Consider the following 18354-nt stretch of genomic DNA (forward strand, 5'->3'; position numbering starts at 1 on the left):
CTATAAACACGTGCTAATCGTGTATTAGCTCCATAAAATGTGGTGTCAGAGGTGCGAATAAATAAATCGTTCCTTTGTGACGCGCTCTATGATTTATTCTGAGTCATCATTTGCCAAATATTTGTGCTTGACGCCCGACCGCTGCCGCCGGTCCAGGCGTGAACAATCGAGAGTAAAACGCAAAATGCGTTGCTGCGATGTCTAGCCGACCCGCGACGTAACAATGGTAGCAAATGTGGCCAAGCAAATGACATAATCGGCACTTCTTTCCACTATCGTCAAAGCCGTGATGCGTAGGCGGAAACGACATTAAATCCGACTGCCAAGGCTGCGTATTTTTCAATGCTTCTGCTTGGGCAAAAATGATTCGCAGTTGAGAGCATCAATAATTTATTCTAGGCCCATTATGTTTAATTGCTTGGTGTGACCACCAATGCAGGTCAAGATCTATGAAAATGTGTCACAATTTGCAAGCCAAATCATTCCTTCTGTCTTGCTAGTTTTTTCGAATTTTTGGCGGGCAGGTTATAAGTTGGTTATAAGAGTACCGCACTCTGCTTGAGATATGAGGAGCTTGGTTTAATCGGCAATTTTCTTTCCCAACTGCAATAAATCGTAGCATCAGGTATTTTCTAGTCTGCCTTATTAATCTTAAATGAAACAGCGGAAGACAATTTTTCATGCCTCTTCAATTAGCATTATGAAAAATTTACAACGGGTGTAACTATCAATGTTCAATTTATCTCTTAAACATATTTACCAATAAAATTGCTATAGCGACAGAATTTCCTAATTAAATTTATCTGCCTTAACAAGGATTATTATTTGTTCTGTTGGCAAGAAATTGTTCAAACACGCTGCATCTAAGTTTAAGTGTTAACTCGTGTAGTGTATCACTAACCCAAACCTTTAAAGCGCCATTGGACGCTTCCTCAAAATCGCGTAGCGCCTGCCAAACATGCCAAATTTTAAATTCCAGCCACCTGTTTGGCGAAAAGCAGATTCGCGCGAAATGCCGTCATGAAGCAGTCAAACAATGCGCACGAAATACGCAGAGCAGAGCAATGAAGTGAAAAACAAGAGGAGGGTGGGGAGCCTCTAGTCACGGTCTTTCTGGAGGCGCCTCCAGAGCAGTGTGCCTTCGTTGCTCTCGCAGAGCGGGCGAACTGATTCTATATCGCGTCCGATAAAGCCGCGAGTGTTAATATGTCGACGGATTTGTGTCGCGATTGTGGAGCCTGTTTGGGTCGCTCTTGCTTCCGGTTACGTACGTGACTATGAGGGAGCAACAGCTGATGGCCGCGGACAGCTGCGAGGAACCGTCCGAGCGGTTGGCCAGTCTGATGTCCCGCCGGCGCCGATCAGCCAGGGTAACCAAAAACAAACGCAAACACGTCACCTGTGTCACCCTCAACAATAATCTCATTTGCACCGAGAACGCCAACAACCAATATATGGTGGGTTTTACATTTTGGAAATTCAGTCACTTCAATATTATTTTAATTCAGGCTTCAATTTGAATTGATTTAATTTCTCAGTGCTTTACAAATTAGCGAAAATCATAACTTGTTGTTTAAAATTATAATCCTGCATTTTGACTTAAGTTAACAACACCAAAGTGTTTAAAGTCTTTTTCATTGTGACAATCACAGAAAGCTATATTTTCAACTTATTTCGCTGTTAACTACCATGTCATATTTAAACACATTAAAAACAATCAACTAATGAAGCAGCTCACATCACGTAAACTGACAATGGAACTAATCACAGTTAACTTTAAACATTATCCTGCAAATCTTGTACAATCAGCCAACCATTAATATTCCTCACGCAAATCGAGACGGATTCACTGTTGCAATCTTGCAAGTTCTGTGCGCCGATCACGAGAATGGAATAATTTATCGGTTTTGTTGCGTTTGTTCGTCGCGGCGGCAACCTTTCCCCGTTCGCCTCGCTGGCATTCCAATTGGCACCCAGATAATGAAACATGAAAACATTATGCAAAACACCAGAAATATTTATTTGCTCGCCTCCATTCACATCGTGTCGATCTCCCCACCGATTTTTGCGTCTATTGATAGTTAGAGCATTTTTTGCCGTTTGGCCCCGGAAGCGATTCTAGAAATTCATCTCCGAATATGGCCAAGCTGAAAATCTCGGTCTAATGCAATTATAATGACGATTAGCGTTTTTACAAAGAAGCCGGTAGAGGCCCGAGGCCACTTTGCATGTATTATAAACTTGATTTTATTAATTCACAGCCAGGTGCGCTAACAGAGAAAGTAAATGACACACTTACTGATAATGAACGATAACTAGCAAGGATTGTAAAGCAATGTGGGCCTAAAAATTGTTATGGAAGGTCTTGTGCGCTCAGTTACTCAAGACTTGTTTTACCATCAAATTAGTTACCCGGCTTCATGTACCTTAAAGTGGAACATAACTGGAAAATTCTGAATATTAATTTTCACCCTTACTTTCAATATGGTCTGAAAATTTTGAAAGATTTAAAATTTACCAAGATAGCCGTTTAAATATCTGAGAAAATCGGCTCCTATCTCCTATCAAGTGGTGAGCACTGTCTCCATATTGAAAACCATGATTTATTTCGCCTTAAGTAAAATTTACACCAAATTCACACACCGTTGTATAGATTGCTACGGGAAAAGTCTTAGACAAACTGTTTGATTTTTCGAGAAATTTTGCGAATTATAGAATTTAACTTTCTTGGTCCTATTTTGATTTTTGCAGATAAATATTTAAACCAGCAATAATGATCATCTGCCAATTGTACTCAAAAATTCAAAGTAATTTCATTGGTTCGCCTTGTATCAATCCACTTTAAGAAAGTTTGCCTGAGTGAATTCAAATTACTTGATTGATTTGATGATGATGCGTGTACTTCTTTACCCTCTTTCGATGAAAAGAGGACAGACAGTTTGATCAGTATTTTTCACGGCCTAATGGTCATCAAGGAAATGATGAGGTTAGCGCACCAATCAGCCAATTAATTTCATCGCCTTACTTCTCTCGCTTGTCTATCAGACCGTGTGAATTTTCAATTATAGAAAGCAGCACCTTGCAGAGGCGAAAACGTAGATATTCTTGTTTACGTGACCTTTGCAAACCTCTCCTTACATCTTCATGGCGCAATTTTCGCATGCCTCACGTGTGCGACAGGTAAACACCCAAGTGGTCGCGCAGAAAAATTCATCCTCTTTTTAATTACGCGAGTGCCTACGTGAAGGAACGCGAACACTCAGACCACTTCTCTGGAATTTTGACTCAAGTCAATTCCACCTGTTTGCAATTCAGGAGGCTTTATTTCTTTGCATCTAAGAAATTTTAGGTGAAAGCTTATATATTTGCATACAACACGCATCGCAACTATGTCTTAATTTTATGACTTTATCATTCTCTCCAAGTCGGAGAAAACTGCTGTTTCGAAGTCTTTTCGCAGCAAGACGAGGTGGATCTTGCCTTATTTGCTCAAGTCTCGTACTACAGCAATCATCTCATGCTCAGTGCATTAATTTATAATCTCGACTTGCGGTCAGTCTGATTAGCAGTTGATACTAATGTATGCAGAAAAACTAAAGCTGGTTCTTTACATTTTATTAATTTATTGAGCTCTGGAGATTGTATCAGACGGCGCCGAATTTCGAGGAAAGAGCTCGCTGGTTAAGTGTGTTTGTGCATATCGCAACTCGACTCATGCCCACAACTCGGACACCCACAAGTTTTCGCGGTATAATATCAGTCTCGCTTGAATTGAAAACGTTTCAAAAGTAAACCAGTCAACTCGGTTCAACTCAAACAGTTACTTTTGCATTCAGTCTGCGCTTTAATTTCAGAGAGCAGAAGGAAGTAAACTTTTTGTTCCTATTGCAAGTGACATAACACTCAAATCAATCTTCATTCTTTTTTGACCTGGATTGGAATGACTGACGTGTGTATTTGTGCGCTTTGCATACAGCCCTGGACTAATAATTGAAATACTTAAAATTGGACCTTGAATATGTCAATCGCGGTCTGACGAAAATATCGGGCGGAGGACAAAGGTACATTCGTAGCCAACAACTGGCAATGAAAAGGCTACCGTGTGTTCGCTTTTGAAACAAAACGCTTCACAGACGATTGTTTCTTCATATGGCTGAACAAAGAAAATGACAGGTGTCTGACAATTTTCTTGCATGAGAGAAAATTTAAAAAAATATATTGCAAATCAAGAAACACTGCACAGTATAAAATATAAAATTTGTTCTTAAAAATATTACCAGTGACTGGCTGACCAGCTTTGTTGTTCTGGTTTTTCAAGCAACCTCGCCCATCTAATTTGAAAGGGTTGCTTGCACTTTCGATCGGCGCGGGTGTTGTAGCGCACTTCACTTTTATCACCACCCATGCAAAATCAGGAGCGAGCGAGAGAGACAGAGAGATGTTAATCTCTAGGCTTCGTGTGGGTCAGTCAAGCCTTTCTCCCTCGGCGCTATTGTTGCACCTGGACCACGATTGTCGCCTTCGCCTTAATTGGCGGCGTCAATGCTTCGCCGGTGATGTGCCCGGACCAGGAGTGACCCAATTGAGATCAAAAGTGCGCGCGGCCCTCGCCCGGGTCGTCCGCCGCAGCCGATTGCTTTGATAGTGTCGCTGCATGCCTAAATAAGGAGCTGATTTGGCAGCGCAAGCCTTGGCACTCGCTAATTAGACGGCTATTAGCTACACCGGGCGCATTTCACTCTCTTGCTGATGTAAATTGTAACGAGCGCAATGGAAGGATGTCGTCGCTCTTTTCGGCATTTTGCTATACCGGCTGCCGGTTCATTTCTCAACCAGCCGTTTGCCCAATTTGGTGCTGTTTGGATTAGAATTTTTGCACTCGCTATGGCATTGACAGTAACAGGTGCTCTGAAATTTTTCGCCTCCAGCGCTGTGCTTTTTGTTTGAAAGGCCCATACGTTTAAATAGGCTGGATTTATTACTGTCAATTGGCAAAAGGTGTATTTTTTCAGAGAAGATTCCGGTAATTCACTTCGTAATCCGTGCAAATGGTAGATTATTTTATCTGTTTGGCACTCATTTCTTTATCTTTATTTTCACTTAAAACTAATAGAAAGTGAAATTTACTATTTATACTTGCAGGTGTAGCACAGTTTCATTGATGATACCCCAGTGTTTCTAACACGTCTTCAAATTCGTTTATACTTAAATATTACAAATCACGCGCGTTGAAATTACCATGTTCGGTTGTTAAGCTTTCTTTCGCTGGCCATTTAAAGCAGATGAAGATATTGTTCCAAGTGCGAGCTTAACAAAAGTATTTTACCTGGCGGCGCTACACGATGATCTCGTTTTAGAAGCGTGACACACTCTTTTAGCATCTCAGAACGGCTTTTGTTTGATTCCTGTTTCTCCACTTGCACAAGGAGCGCGAGTAAAAGCAATCAATCATTCAGTAGCGTAAATTTTCCGTTCGAGATTGCTGTTCAATAAAATGTGCCTAGCTGTAAAGCAATTTATCGGAGATTGAACGCAGAGAAAAGAAAAGTTGCTGTACTAATCGGTCAATATCATTCGGCCGAAATACACCAAAAAATTTCTAGTGGTTTCAAATTAGGTCTAAAAACACACTGAATATTTGTTTTTAAATGAAGGAAAGCCACTTAGAATGTGCAAGATCAGATTACTGGTTCAATTAATAAAATAAATTAATACGTGTTGCTGAAAGAGCTGTCCGGTTTGGTTCGGATGAAATTCCATCCCAACTAGCGATGGAAAAATAAAGCTGAATGAAAAATAATAAACGAAACCAAATCCCTGGCATCAAAGCAAAACTTGCGCACTGGTGCTGCATTCTTGTAACTGAAATTGGATAACTTCTCGTGTCCATTGTAGACTCCACCGTGAAAAATGAAAATATTGAGACACTCGCTGGTATACATAATTATCGTCATAGCTGGTTATTACGTAAGGCGGAATGCAGCTTAGTCTGGCAAATAACTTTTCGCCGCTGTGCTGGGAAGAACAAGTGTCCCAAGGCCGAAGGCTCCCACAGAGTGGGCACCGCGCCCCGTTTTATTGTCGCCTTTTTTCTCTCGATCCACAGAGTTATACGTTTGAGATGAGATCTCCACGTTTTTTTTTTGGCGTGCCTCCTTGTCACTCCTTGTCAAAACTTTGCCAATGAAACAGATACAAACATGAAGGTTGACACAACACGGTAGTTTAGTCAATTGCATCTTCGAATTTTGAAAAAAGTATCTAAAGCGATCATTAGAAATCGAGGTTTCAGCTGATAGATTTAATGCATGTGAACTGATTTGGTATTGTAAGAAGGACTCAAACTGATGAGTAGCCTTTAAACTCGCTCTAGTACGAGTATCTCAAAGTAAGAAGTGAATTGCGCTAGCTAGAAGTGTGGTGGTGTTTTGCAGAGTGCACTCAGGGAATTTGACTTCCTGCAAGACGAGCCACTCAAGGCCGAGGTCCAAGTTATCCAGGCCCCTCAGCCTGCCCCCAGGCAAAACAGAAACCCTCAACCTCCTCCGCCGCAGCCGGAGCCGAGACCTCGCCAGCAGTCGCCGCAGCCCATAGTAGAGTTCCCTGACGAGCTCGAGGTAGCCGCCCCTTTCCCGCCCCTGAGCCCAACCACCCCCGCCCGCGTGCAGACCGCTCGACTCGCTGCTTTACTAACCCAGACTGCTAATTAAACCTGCTCTTATAAATATCATGCTGTTTTACTACTTTTATGTCCAAAATGCTTATCAACCATTTTGCAAACATGGGAGGTTTTGTTTATGTTATGTGAAACATTTTCAGTCAACCCGGCTTGCATGGTTTTGCACTGTTTGAACCTTTGTTTATTCAAAGTTGCATGCCTGATTGACGCCGTGTAATTGCCAGCCTCCATCGATTTCGTGCCTTCGCCACTTAAGGAGTGATTTTTCTCTCGATTTATGTGCTGACGCGTTACTAACGAAATATGATAGCTTTCAGCGCATGATTTCATTATGTTTGTGATTGATAAGCTGGCATTGTCCATGTTTATTAACTATTTGATTGAACCGATTGGAATCTGCTCGAGTTTTGACCGTGGTTTTGTGGTTTGCAGCCTCCCCAGGTGGTCAGACGGCCTGTGGCCAGAGGCCCCGACAGAGACAGCGCCTATGAGTCTCGCAGGCACTCACAGTTTACTGGAATGTCACTCGACCACTTCAGACTCATCAGCGTCTTGGGAAGAGGACACTTTGGAAAGGTGATGCATATATCTCGATTAATGATTGATTTTTAATAATTCATGTCTCAGGTCATTCTCTCGCAATATCGAAACACCGGCGAGTATTTTGCCATCAAGGCATTGAAGAAGGGCGATATCATAGCCCGCGATGAAGTCGAATCCCTGTTGGCTGAGAAGCGAATCTTCGAAGTAGCCAACGCCCAAAGACACCCGTTCCTTGTCAACCTGTTTTCATGCTTCCAAACGGAGGTACCAAATTTCGCTTGGAAGTGAACCAGACGTTCCTAATTTCTTATCACATACGCAGAATCACGTGTGCTTCGTTATGGAGTATGCTGCCGGCGGCGATTTAATGATGCATATTCATGCAGACGTCTTTTCTGAGCCAAGGGCTGTGTTCTACGCAGCGTGTGTTGTGCTGGGCCTTCAGTATCTGCACCAAAGTAGAATCATCTACAGGTATGGATACCATACATTTTCATTCTTAACAATAAGTAATTTCTATTTTCTTTGGTGAATTTTGCTTAGAATGACTGAAAGTTTTCATATTGAAACTAGAAACAAGCTTTGATTTTTAGGATGTTTCAACTTAATTAATAATAATTTGACTAATTTGGAGAAGTAAAACTGAATTGAATTTCCGTTTTCAGAGATCTCAAACTGGACAATTTGCTCCTGGACACCGAAGGCTACGTAAAAATAGCTGATTTTGGTCTGTGCAAAGAAGGCATGGGCTTCGGGGATAGGACTGGAACCTTCTGCGGAACTCCTGAGTTCCTCGCCCCTGAAGTACTCACGGAAACTTCTTACACAAGGGCCGTCGACTGGTGGGGTCTCGGAGTGTTGATATTTGAGATGCTAGTAGGAGAAGTGAGTGCCAAAAGCGTCGTTGCTATTGATAAATCTAACAATATTTTGTTCAGTCTCCTTTCCCAGGTGATGACGAGGAAGAAGTATTTGACAGCATTGTCAATGATGAAGTTCGCTACCCTAGATTCTTGACCTTGGAGGCCATCGCTATCATGAGAAGGGTATGCTAATTAGACTGAAACCCAGTTTGTGGTGACCATTTTCTTTTTTTTTTCGTGACAGCTCTTGAGAAAGAATCCAGACAGGCGTTTGGGATCCAGTGAAAGAGATGCAGAGGATGTAAAGAAACAGGCCTTTTTCAGAAGCATTCAATGGGAAGAATTGCTTCATCGACGAGTCAAACCACCATTTGTTCCAACTGTGGTAAGCTTTATTTCTTTTTTCGCACAGACTGTGAGTTGCATTTTCTTAAGAAAACAAAATGTTTATTCACCACACCTCTCAAATGTGAACCGGGAGTTTTTTCACTCATTGAATTTTGCAAGGCTAATAAGAGCCAAGTGTATAATAGTGTGTCATTACTTGGAAGTCAAATTATTGAGATAAAAATATTGTTACGAACATATCTCCATGTTTGGCCCCCTTCATAATTTATTGGATTTGTATTTTCACTCATTTGACCCTTTGCGTTGCAGCATTCGCTAGAGGACGTGAGCAACTTTGACGAAGAATTCACACAAGAAAAGCCCCAACTGACGCCACCTAAGGAACCAAGGCCTCTCACCGAAGAAGAGCAGGCCTGTTTCCGTGATTTTACCTACATGGCAGACTGGTGCTGATACCATCAGGAAGAAACCAAGTCACTTAAAACTAACTTATCAAGAGACAGCTCTAATTTAAGTATGCAAATAGATAACCAAGAACTAGAAGCCAAGTGCGATTGTCTTGCTAGAGTGCCTTTAGAAACACTTGATCCATTGTGATGACCAACGAGAAACGCCCTAACCGTCCTGTAAAAGTGCTCTCTACTCTTCTGTTTTCTATCCTCTGTCACTTTTTTCCCAGTATTTCTGATAGCAACACAAAAAATTGGTCAAATGATATAACACACATGCTCAATGTTGAATTTGCCTGGATGTAGCTGCAGCTTTTGTTGCGAATGTTCTGTCAATGTGCAGGCACCTCTAACTTAAATTTAGCCGCAATTCTCAAGTTCTCAAGTAGGCAAGAATTCCGGCAAAATTGCTGGTGCCTCTTGGCTGAACGTTATGTGGGGTTGATGGAAAAAATATATATTTGCGTGTTATGCTCATTATACATTTAATAACCGCAGCTTAAAGTTGTTTGTTTTTAATAATAGATAGCAGCACAATGAGTTTTAACTTGTGTTGGATGCTGCTGTCACCCCGTGAATCAAGAATTTATCAAATGAGCCAAACCACATGTGGTGCTTGTGCTCACCTGTTTGCATGTTGTCCTGTTGTTTGTCTGGTGCCTTTTGATAAACTGAACCAGTGTCTTATTGAGCCCTGAATTTTGTGTAAATATCTCGGATCGCAGGCTAGGCTACGGCTTAAATTGAATAACGCTAATTTTATAGAAAGAGGAAAGAAATGAAATAAAGTTAGGGCTTTCACATTCATACAATTATTTCAGCTTTTTGTGATTATAGATTTGTAATTAAACAATTAATCAATTAACTTTTCCTTCAGTTAGAGCGCCAATTTTCTTAAAATACCTGTAAATTATGTTGTATGTTAAAATATTGAATTGATTGATTAATTTTATTCTTTAAAGTGTTTTGAATCAAAATTTAGGAGTTGATCTTATCAAACTCTACCAATCGTGTGCAAGTTGATGACACTGTTTTTTTCAGTCTAGTACTGTGCATAATACTATTATTATTGATGTAATTGGCAGCTTTTGGTTGAATTTCTCTACGCGGCCACCAATAATTAGAAGATGTTATTTGCAAGTTCTGTATTAAATGATACACTCAAACATCTGCACGCATCCCTGTGAAGAGGCAGAAATCGACGTGTGCTGTCAATTAATGCATCATGCCATTTAAAGAAGCAATCTTTTGTAAAAAAATACGTGAGGTAATTTTAACATAATAAAATGCAAAGCCATCTATAACTAGAACAATGTATTATTTAATAAAAATTTCCTGTTTTTTTAATGTTATTTTTATTTCTTAAAATCTCAAAATAAAAAATTTAACTTAATACATTCAAAGATTTTATAAAAAATATAGTCATGTTTACTGAGGGGAAAACATCCCCTTTCAAAGCACATCTCATAAAGCCGTGCATAATGCCACAAATATATTCCATACCTCTTGGAATTCAAATGCTAGACACCGCGTTGGAAGAAGCCTGCAGGGCGCAGACGCACGCTCATTGATTCTGCCTGGGCGAGTTACCCCATCCACCCCATATTTGCGATGTAGGCAACCCTCACACCGGGCAGAAACAGCAGGCTATGCTGTCCAGCAGCAAGTGGCGGTGTTTTCCGAAGGATTTCTTGGGCCTCTCCGCCGCCATGACCGTCTTAAACATGACGCAACTCTTCAGATTAGTCTCAGGTAAAAACGCATTGTTAAGGCAAGAACAATTTATCATTCTCACAGAAAATTTGGTTTTTGACAAAACTATACAGGGAAAACGTATACACCTACGCGCTTCTAAATTTAGAATATTTTTGTACCTTGAATTTGTCGAGCTCATACGGATGGGTACTTCACATTAAGGGCTCTCAAGTATTCTCAGCATGCAAAAATCTTTTTTATTTTAATTGTTTTAAATATTCATATTCCAGAAGAGACTCCTTGTCGCGAGAGTTCAGATTGCTCTACGTTGCAAGGTTATGTTTGCTCGAACAACAGATGCTGTGATGTAAATTATCTCCAAGCGTGCGCCCCAGCAGGTAGTGTCATATAACGTTAACAAAATCATTTGGTTTAAAAATGATATTGTACTTGTAGGCATTGGAAATCATGGAAGTAAATGCTATAATGATAACAGTTGCTATAACCCGTCTGATCTTAATTTGGTATGTGCCACAGTCAACAAAACCTGCAAATGCAGAAGGTCTGTATATTTGAATAAAATTCCTAGAATATCTCGCGAATATGATTGTTTCAGGGGATTTGTCTGGGAAATTGATTTAAAAAGATGCCACAAATTAGGAGATGATGACTATGGTATGGTTGCAATTCCTAATATTAATTCAACTCATGAGTTTTACTAATATATTGAGCGCCAACAGGACCAAACAAAATCGGAACAGTCAGTGACCTGATAGGCACCTTAATTTTCATCTTGGGAGTTGGAGCCATGATGTACCTTTTGCTAAAATTATTCTGCAATTGGTAAATAAACAAAACTTTTTACAATAAAAAATTGTCTCCTTTTGATTCTGATTTCAGTAGCAAACTCTGGCGCAGAGGCAACGCTGTTCCAAGAGCTGATATTCCCCGCAGCGAGGGAGACCCTCAATTCATCCCAATGAACAGCGCTCCTGGCACGTGGGTTGCATCATACAGGGGTAAATACAGCCTCCTAATAAATATTTAGGTGTTTGTTGAGCTGTTTTTACGGCACCAAGACACTATAATTATATATTATGTTCAATCAAAAATGTTGATTATATTATATTTCATTTTATTTGAATATACATTCTGCTATAGCAAATAATATTTTTAAATTTTTACTTAGGTTACAAACAAATTTGAAAAGCTTGCAAGTTCTTTAAAATAATACTCGCAGGGAATCTAGGCACCAAAAATTAATTTTTTTGTATCTTCTGTATATAGTTATATATTCTTTTTTACTTTTTATCCCTTTCCGGAGACAGAGAAGGGCATGCATTCTTAAAAATTAGAAATCCGAGAAATAAGAAAATTAATGTTTCAGTAATTGGTTCGTTGGACCACTCCCCAAGCTCGCAATTTTCTGGTCGGAACCCATCGATGCCGCAGTATCTGCTTTACCCTGGAGCCGCGCCACCCCCCTACGAAGATGCTCTCAAGCACAAGGTCATTCTCAGCAGCTACTGCCAGCCACCCCTGTCCCCCATGTCGCTGCAGCAGGCGCAGAGCAACGTGCCAATTGAAAGCGACTCCGTTTCAGTCCTTGACGAGCAAACATCAAATCTGCCGAATACAATGTTTTCTGAAGACGGCGTCCAGGAGCAGCACGGCGGCACCTCGTCCAGCTAGCAGCATGAGTGGGTGTAATTCGTCTCTTGATAAATTGCAGCGACTGTCTGAATTTAAGAGGAAGAAATGCACCCACCTATATTTATAATAACATCACCTGCTCTTTAAATTGTGAAGACTCATAATGAGACTTTCATTGATATAAATTACATAAAATATAATATGTTCGTTCAGTGTGACTTTGAGAAACTGACACACACAAAATGTCACATAACATTGAATGGATTATGTATATAGTCACGTCTATTTTTGTCAACTAATTAAATGAAAGGTACAAGAGGCGATTGAGGCATTTCAGTTGTATGAGGTAGACGCAGGACACAATTAGTGAGAAATTTAATTATATGAAAAGTGTGAGATTCTGCGTAGAGGATTGTCATCGAAAAAAAATCAATGCTGTATAGATATAGAAGAGCAAAATGAGATAATAATTATATTTGAAATTAAGCCTAATCAAGTGTATTGAAATTGTTTTAAGTTCTCAATAAACAAAACCCCGCGCAAACAAAACTTAAGCTCTCAATTTTATTACCACAATTACAAAGTTAGTCAAATAATAATGGCAAATGAAAAGTATATTATGCATAATATATAAAATAAATAAGGCTTAATAAATTTAGCTTATTTTTTTGCAATTATGTTATACAATGGAATAATTAGAGTAATTAAATTTTATAGTTGCTTGGTTAACCTTAAATCATAATTATATAAGGCTCAGCTTTGCTTAGGAAATTTCCTTGGAATTATATTTTTAGGGGAGTGCCTTTGACTATATTTTCGTCTTTTTGTTATTATTTTCCATTTTTCAATTTAGAGGAAAAATAGTGATATTTAACCGTAATGGTGTTTTAACAACACACTATTATTTTTTGAGTTGTTTAGAAAAACAAACATATTATTAAATTGTGGAGAATGACGGATATAATAATATATTATTCTGATAAGACAAATATTTTAAAACAAATTAGAAAGCATTCGGAAAATAATAAAGCGTGGGAAATATTGATATAAAAGTATGGCAGACTCACCATTTTCGCCCAACTCACACTTCTCGCTAGGATAGGGATTAACATTGAATCTTCCCATCAGGGCGAGAGTGTGAGTGAGCGGAAAGTGTGAGCCACCCATAATAAAAATAATTTTACTATTTTTGTATTTTTCCTACAATTTTATTTGGTTGGTCGTCACTGGTCGTCACGTCGTCACTTACTGTGTTGTTTTTCAATGCCGCCAGAAACATGTTTTGTTATTTGCCATGCGCAATAGCGCTGGCGCTGCAGTCGAAAGCAGCCAGCCATCGGCCATTTTTATTAGTCCGGCTTCCATCTTTACTGACATCGTCGTTCGTGCGACTCGTGCGTCTGATTCAACACTACACTTTTGAAGACCCCTGAAGGCGAAGAAAACTTCGGAAATTCACACAAATCACCCGTCTGAAATGGCTGAGAAGATGGAGCTTAGTTTGGACGACATAATCAAGCAAACCAACCAAGGTCGAGGCGGCGGCAGACGCCGCGGCGGTGGTCGCGGTGGTAGAGGAGCGGGCCGGCGACCCGTCGGCGGTGGCGGCGGCGGCGGTGGCGGTGTTAGAGGCGGAGGAGTTACGAAGAATAAACGTCGTGGAGGCCCTGGTGGCGCAGCAGCTTTCAAAAGGACTCCCTACGCTAGAGTAAGAGTCAATCCTCTCTTAAGGAGAATCCCATGGGACGTTGGAGACTTAAAATGGCTTTGCGTAGAGAGAAAACGGTACCCCCGTGAAATGAAACGCGGGGACCGGAAGTGCGACGCCGGCATCGGTGTTTAGCGTTCTGTCTCTCGAATCAGCCAATGTTTTGTCGAGAAAGTTGCATTGCTGGCGGTGTGGTGACGCCAAATATTGTAAAATCTGTATGATTTTGGTGCATTTGGCTGGGACCTTGAAGGCGTTGCAAGACACCCTCCATGCCCACGCAACGCATGCCCTCGCACGTGTCTCGGTCATATTGCTGAATGCCCACCTTATTCTTCACACCACAGGGCGATGTTGAAAGCCAGTGGACGCACGACATGTTTGACACATTCGGTGGAAAGAAGGGATTGATGCGCACTGCCGGAGGACTTCCTGGATCCGGAAAACTACTCGTCTCAAATCTTGACTACGGTGTATCTGACTCGGATATTTCTGTAAGCATCAGAACAAGATCTACGTATCTATCTTGACGAGCTGTGCAAAAGCGATTGATGTGTACAAAGTTGAAAGTGCACAAGTGGAAATACAAAGGTTTTACGGAAGCTTTCGCTGGGATAATTTGTTCCCCCACGTGATTGATAAGAATATTAATTATGTTGCTATTGTTTGTCCCTCTTGTGGTGCCACGAGTTAACAAAACCGATTTTCCTTTTTAAAAACATCAAAGAGCTATTATTATTATTATTATAGTTACATTGCCTCTGGTACCTAATGGAATTTACCTTGTTAAAATGAAATTTTAATTTACAGACAGCACTTTCTAGTAACCATCAATCGTTTGCAAGCTTTATTGTTTGACCTCTTGTTATCAAGCATTTTTTAAACCTAATATTTTGTTTGGTCTAGGAGCTTTTCGGTGAATTTGGAAAACTGAGGTCAGCCTCAGTGCATTATGATCGTTCTGGACGTTCCCTGGGATCAGCAGATGTTATTTTTGAGAGGAGGGCCGACGCCATCAAGGCCATGAAACAGTACAATGGAGTGCCACTGGATGGTAATATTCGTGCTCATACAAGATTCAGTGCCTTTAAATAATCTTAACCTTGTACTTTGCACCTGACTTGAGTAGTTCAAATATTTAATTATTGCAGTTTGAACATTAATCAAAAGTCAATTTCGTATTTTTGTTTATTTACTGAAAACACGTATCAAAAGCACAGAACACAGCTTAAATCTCTTGTAATTTTGAATAGCGATTGAATGTTCGTTTTAACATGAACATTTCAGGCCGTCCAATGAATATCCAGATGCCCACTTCAGAAATCGGCTCCACCGTGAAGATCTCTCAGAGAGTTGGAGGTGGTGCTGGAAACTTCGGACGCCGAGGAGGCGCCGCTGGAGGCGCTGCTGGAGGTGGAATGAAGCGAGGTGGAAGGACTGGTATGCTCAATATTTCATCATAAATAAATATTTACAAATAAGTTTCTCCCCTTGTTATTTACTAAAACGGTTATTATATTTCTAATTTATAAGAACAGATTTTTTTATCCATGTAAAAGATTTTTATTTATTATTGCTCGTAGTGAAAAACTGAATTGAAATATATTAAATATTTCTTTATGCTGTGGTATTTAATTAAATATTTATTTGTTCCTTTAGCTGGCGGTGCTGGAGGCAAACGAGGTGGCGGCGGCGGCGGCGGCAGGGGAGGGCGTGGCGGCGGAAAAGGCAAGAACAAGACAGCTGAAGAACTTGACGCTGAGCTTGACGCTTACCTGAATGAAGCTAAGTGAGCTAAAGGCACGCCATCTCCACAGTTAAACGACTGTCCAAAGCCTCATAAATAAAGACTTGAAAATCTTGCAAAGACTTGTGCAAGGATTGTGTAATTTTAGTTCAGCTTAGTGATTTCTGCTGGGAATGTACACATGCGAAGATTTATACTGGAGAGTGCGCCCTCATTTGATTTACTAAGTGTGATTTGTATTGTATTAAAATGGAAAATATACGGTTCGGATGCGTGCGCCTTTTACATGAAACCACCACAATCTTCGGAAAACATAGCATCTGTATATGTTAACTATGGAACAAAATTAAATTAGTTAACACCCAAACTCGCAATTCTTTTTCACACACAACCATTGCTATCAATCGCATCAAGTGCATTGGTGTTCTCATCGACGATTATGTGTAGTTAAGGCACCTAAGGAAGAGTAATTTAATTCAAAATAAAAAAGACTTGATAAAAGTGCATGGAATGTTGTTTTGTTCTTTATGGATGTTCTTTCAGGTCTGAGTGGACTGGCCTATGTTGGTCAAATAAAATGCCACCATTCGACCTTTCTTAATCTTATGCATTTTTTAATAGTAGTTTGTGAGAAAATTAAGTCAAAACGCGAAAGTAGAACCCACTCAATACTTGCCCAAAGATACTGTTTCCTTAAATTATCCAAATAGTCTTTTGAATTGTCCCTCATACAAAATTTATATGGCGAGTTTAGTGTGTCCTCAGCAAGAACTCTGGGCAAACAAGGCCAATCGTTAAGGGATATTTAGATTTATAACAATCCCTATCACCTTTTTCTGCACCGTTAGTTCTTAGGTATGGAACAATTACATTTTTTTATTTTTACCAGTCATCCACACACATTCTTTATTAAACCTGTTTGCAAACAGTTTCACAAATAAATATATCTTGACGTACCCATACTATTTAGCGAGATAATACGATATCTGAATGATAAAACGTTCAAAATTTTCCAGGAAACACAGGGGAATTTATTAATTTGGAAATTCATGCATATTGGTGTGCAAATAATGTGCTTTACAAAGGTACACAATGATGACCAGTTCAGTTAAATCAATCACTTTATATGCACATCATTTCACCGCAAATTTTAAGTTGATTTTGAAAACAGCAATTAATTGGGTTAATTTGGTTAAGATTAGTTTTGCACAGTAGACGACCGATCAGCAACTAATGAAAGTTAATCATGTCACCTGCTGTATGGAGAGAACGATTAAATGCACGCTAAATCATTAATTTTACAGTTCAAGTTGTTAATTTCATCCTTGGTGAAATGAATCCACAATCACTTCTCATAAAATACATCTCTTTCAATAAACTGAAACATGCGATTTAATGTAAAATAGAAAATGACAGATCCAACTCAGAAAGTGTGATCAACTAATCTTGATGAGTTCTAAAAGTTTGCTAAAGGTTGATGAAGATTAGGGATTGTAACTTGTTTGCTGGTCATAGTCTTTTCAAAGTTCGTTTCTTGTCTTTCAAGAGCTTCTTTTTGTCAGCTGAAAGCTTCTTGTCAGTGGCATGTCTCTTAGCTTGGGGTCCCTCTGATGAATCCGAAGAGTCCTTGAGGAGATTTGTATTCTACAGAGAATTAAATAGTATCACAGCGCAATATTCATTAGAGACTGCATTACCTGAGCATGAATATCTGTGATCATCCTAGCCCTCCTAAAATAGTCATCGTACTGCTCTAGAAGCAATTTGCCAGCTTCTTCGTTGAGGGCAGATTCGGCATTGGGTACAATGAGGAGGCATTTGACAGTCTGTAGCACAGAAACGTGTTACAAATATATTTTTCGTGCAAATTCAACATACCAATAAAATGTGTTGAATGCCAAGGTCAGGATTCCAGTCTTTCTTCAAGGTGTTAACACAGATTTCTCCACTCGACGCCACGTTTGGATGGAAAATTTTTGTTAGAAAGAATGCTTTCGGGGGGCTTGAAGGGAAGTCTTTTCCAAGAGTTAGTTTTACTTTGAATACTCCCCCAGCGTAAGGTGTCCCCGCTGAAATGAGAAAAATGTAACGAGTCAACGCAATTGAATTAATAAATAGCGATTAATCTCATGCCTGGTCCTTCAATTGTGGCGTGAATATCAGTTACATCTTCTTCGTTCATGTACACTTTGATGCCTTCAGGAGGTTCTTTCACTAAGCTAGAGAGTTCTTTCCACACACCTCGGATGGTTTGAGGGGATAAGTTTTCCACATTTGACACCTGAAATTTACAACGATATTTATTCATATACTGAACTAAAGAGTTATGACAAAAAATGCAGAGGAAATGATGAAAACAACGCAAATAGTGTTGAGAGGACAAGCGATGGAAATATAAACTTACCGACGACATGGCCGACATTCTGCCAGAAAATTATTAAACTAATGGGAAATCTTCTAAATGATATTAATTTGAGACGTAGATTTACATAAAATCTGACGCTGGTAGGCAGAAATAGTTAATAAAAGTCGTTACTACGCTGGGTTTGTTATGGCTGCCACTGGAACCATTGACATTCGAGCAGACGCAATGAACGAGATTCCGGGCTTTGTGGTTGGCCAACTGAAAGAGCGTTACTTTTAAAAGTAGCCTATAGACTGATGCAGCA

The 18354-nt window shown here is 39.9% G+C and overlaps 4 protein-coding genes across 7 annotated transcripts in view; 3 read left to right on the top strand and 1 right to left on the bottom strand.

Moving 5' to 3' along the window:
- Nucleotides 1-10195, top strand: part of Pkn (serine/threonine-protein kinase N) — a 31441-nt gene extending 21246 nt beyond the window's left edge. For 2 of the 3 annotated variants that reach the window (XM_065491179.1, XM_065491181.1), the window contains 8 exons: nucleotides 6435-6617; nucleotides 7112-7255; nucleotides 7307-7486; nucleotides 7545-7696; nucleotides 7888-8107; nucleotides 8161-8268; nucleotides 8330-8470; nucleotides 8743-10195. In XM_065491179.1, coding sequence (XP_065347251.1) covers nucleotides 6435-6617; nucleotides 7112-7255; nucleotides 7307-7486; nucleotides 7545-7696; nucleotides 7888-8107; nucleotides 8161-8268; nucleotides 8330-8470; nucleotides 8743-8886 — 1272 coding nt within the window. In that variant the 3' untranslated portion in view covers nucleotides 8887-10195. The remainder of the gene's footprint in view (nucleotides 1-6434; nucleotides 6618-7111; nucleotides 7256-7306; nucleotides 7487-7544; nucleotides 7697-7887; nucleotides 8108-8160; nucleotides 8269-8329; nucleotides 8471-8742) is intronic. The other variant, XM_065491180.1, reaches the window with a different exon arrangement.
- A 281-nt stretch (nucleotides 10196-10476) lies between these two features.
- On the top strand, nucleotides 10477-12778 carry LOC135944061 (uncharacterized). 2 transcript variants are annotated; one of them, XM_065490755.1, is made up of 7 exons: nucleotides 10477-10634; nucleotides 10868-10970; nucleotides 11032-11139; nucleotides 11194-11252; nucleotides 11318-11420; nucleotides 11478-11596; nucleotides 11965-12778. In XM_065490755.1, the coding sequence occupies exons 1-7, from the start codon at nucleotides 10532-10534 to the stop codon at nucleotides 12267-12269; spliced, it is 900 nt and encodes a 299-aa protein (XP_065346827.1). In that variant the 5' UTR covers nucleotides 10477-10531; the 3' UTR covers nucleotides 12270-12778. The 2 variants fall into 2 exon arrangements, with proteins under 2 accessions (XP_065346827.1, XP_065346828.1); XM_065490756.1 differs by having other exon boundaries at nucleotides 11481-11596.
- Nucleotides 12779-13602: 824 nt separating this feature from the next.
- Ref1 (RNA and export factor binding protein 1) lies at nucleotides 13603-16052 on the top strand. Its single transcript, XM_065488894.1, has 5 exons — nucleotides 13603-13938; nucleotides 14286-14432; nucleotides 14845-14992; nucleotides 15226-15378; nucleotides 15598-16052. The coding sequence occupies exons 1-5, from the start codon at nucleotides 13708-13710 to the stop codon at nucleotides 15729-15731; spliced, it is 813 nt and encodes a 270-aa protein (XP_065344966.1). The 5' UTR covers nucleotides 13603-13707; the 3' UTR covers nucleotides 15732-16052.
- A 641-nt stretch (nucleotides 16053-16693) lies between these two features.
- LOC135942647 (ubiquitin-conjugating enzyme E2 S) lies at nucleotides 16694-18305 on the bottom strand. Its single transcript, XM_065488895.1, has 5 exons — nucleotides 18090-18305; nucleotides 17819-17966; nucleotides 17564-17754; nucleotides 17383-17511; nucleotides 16694-17329 (listed from the first exon to the last, which is right to left on the bottom strand). The coding sequence occupies exons 1-5, from the start codon at nucleotides 18105-18107 to the stop codon at nucleotides 17195-17197; spliced, it is 621 nt and encodes a 206-aa protein (XP_065344967.1). The 5' UTR covers nucleotides 18108-18305; the 3' UTR covers nucleotides 16694-17194.
- Nucleotides 18306-18354: the final 49 nt, after the last annotated feature.

Source organism: Cloeon dipterum, chromosome 4, assembly GCF_949628265.1.
Source record: "Cloeon dipterum chromosome 4, ieCloDipt1.1, whole genome shotgun sequence".
Taxonomy (NCBI): domain Eukaryota; kingdom Metazoa; phylum Arthropoda; class Insecta; order Ephemeroptera; family Baetidae; genus Cloeon; species Cloeon dipterum.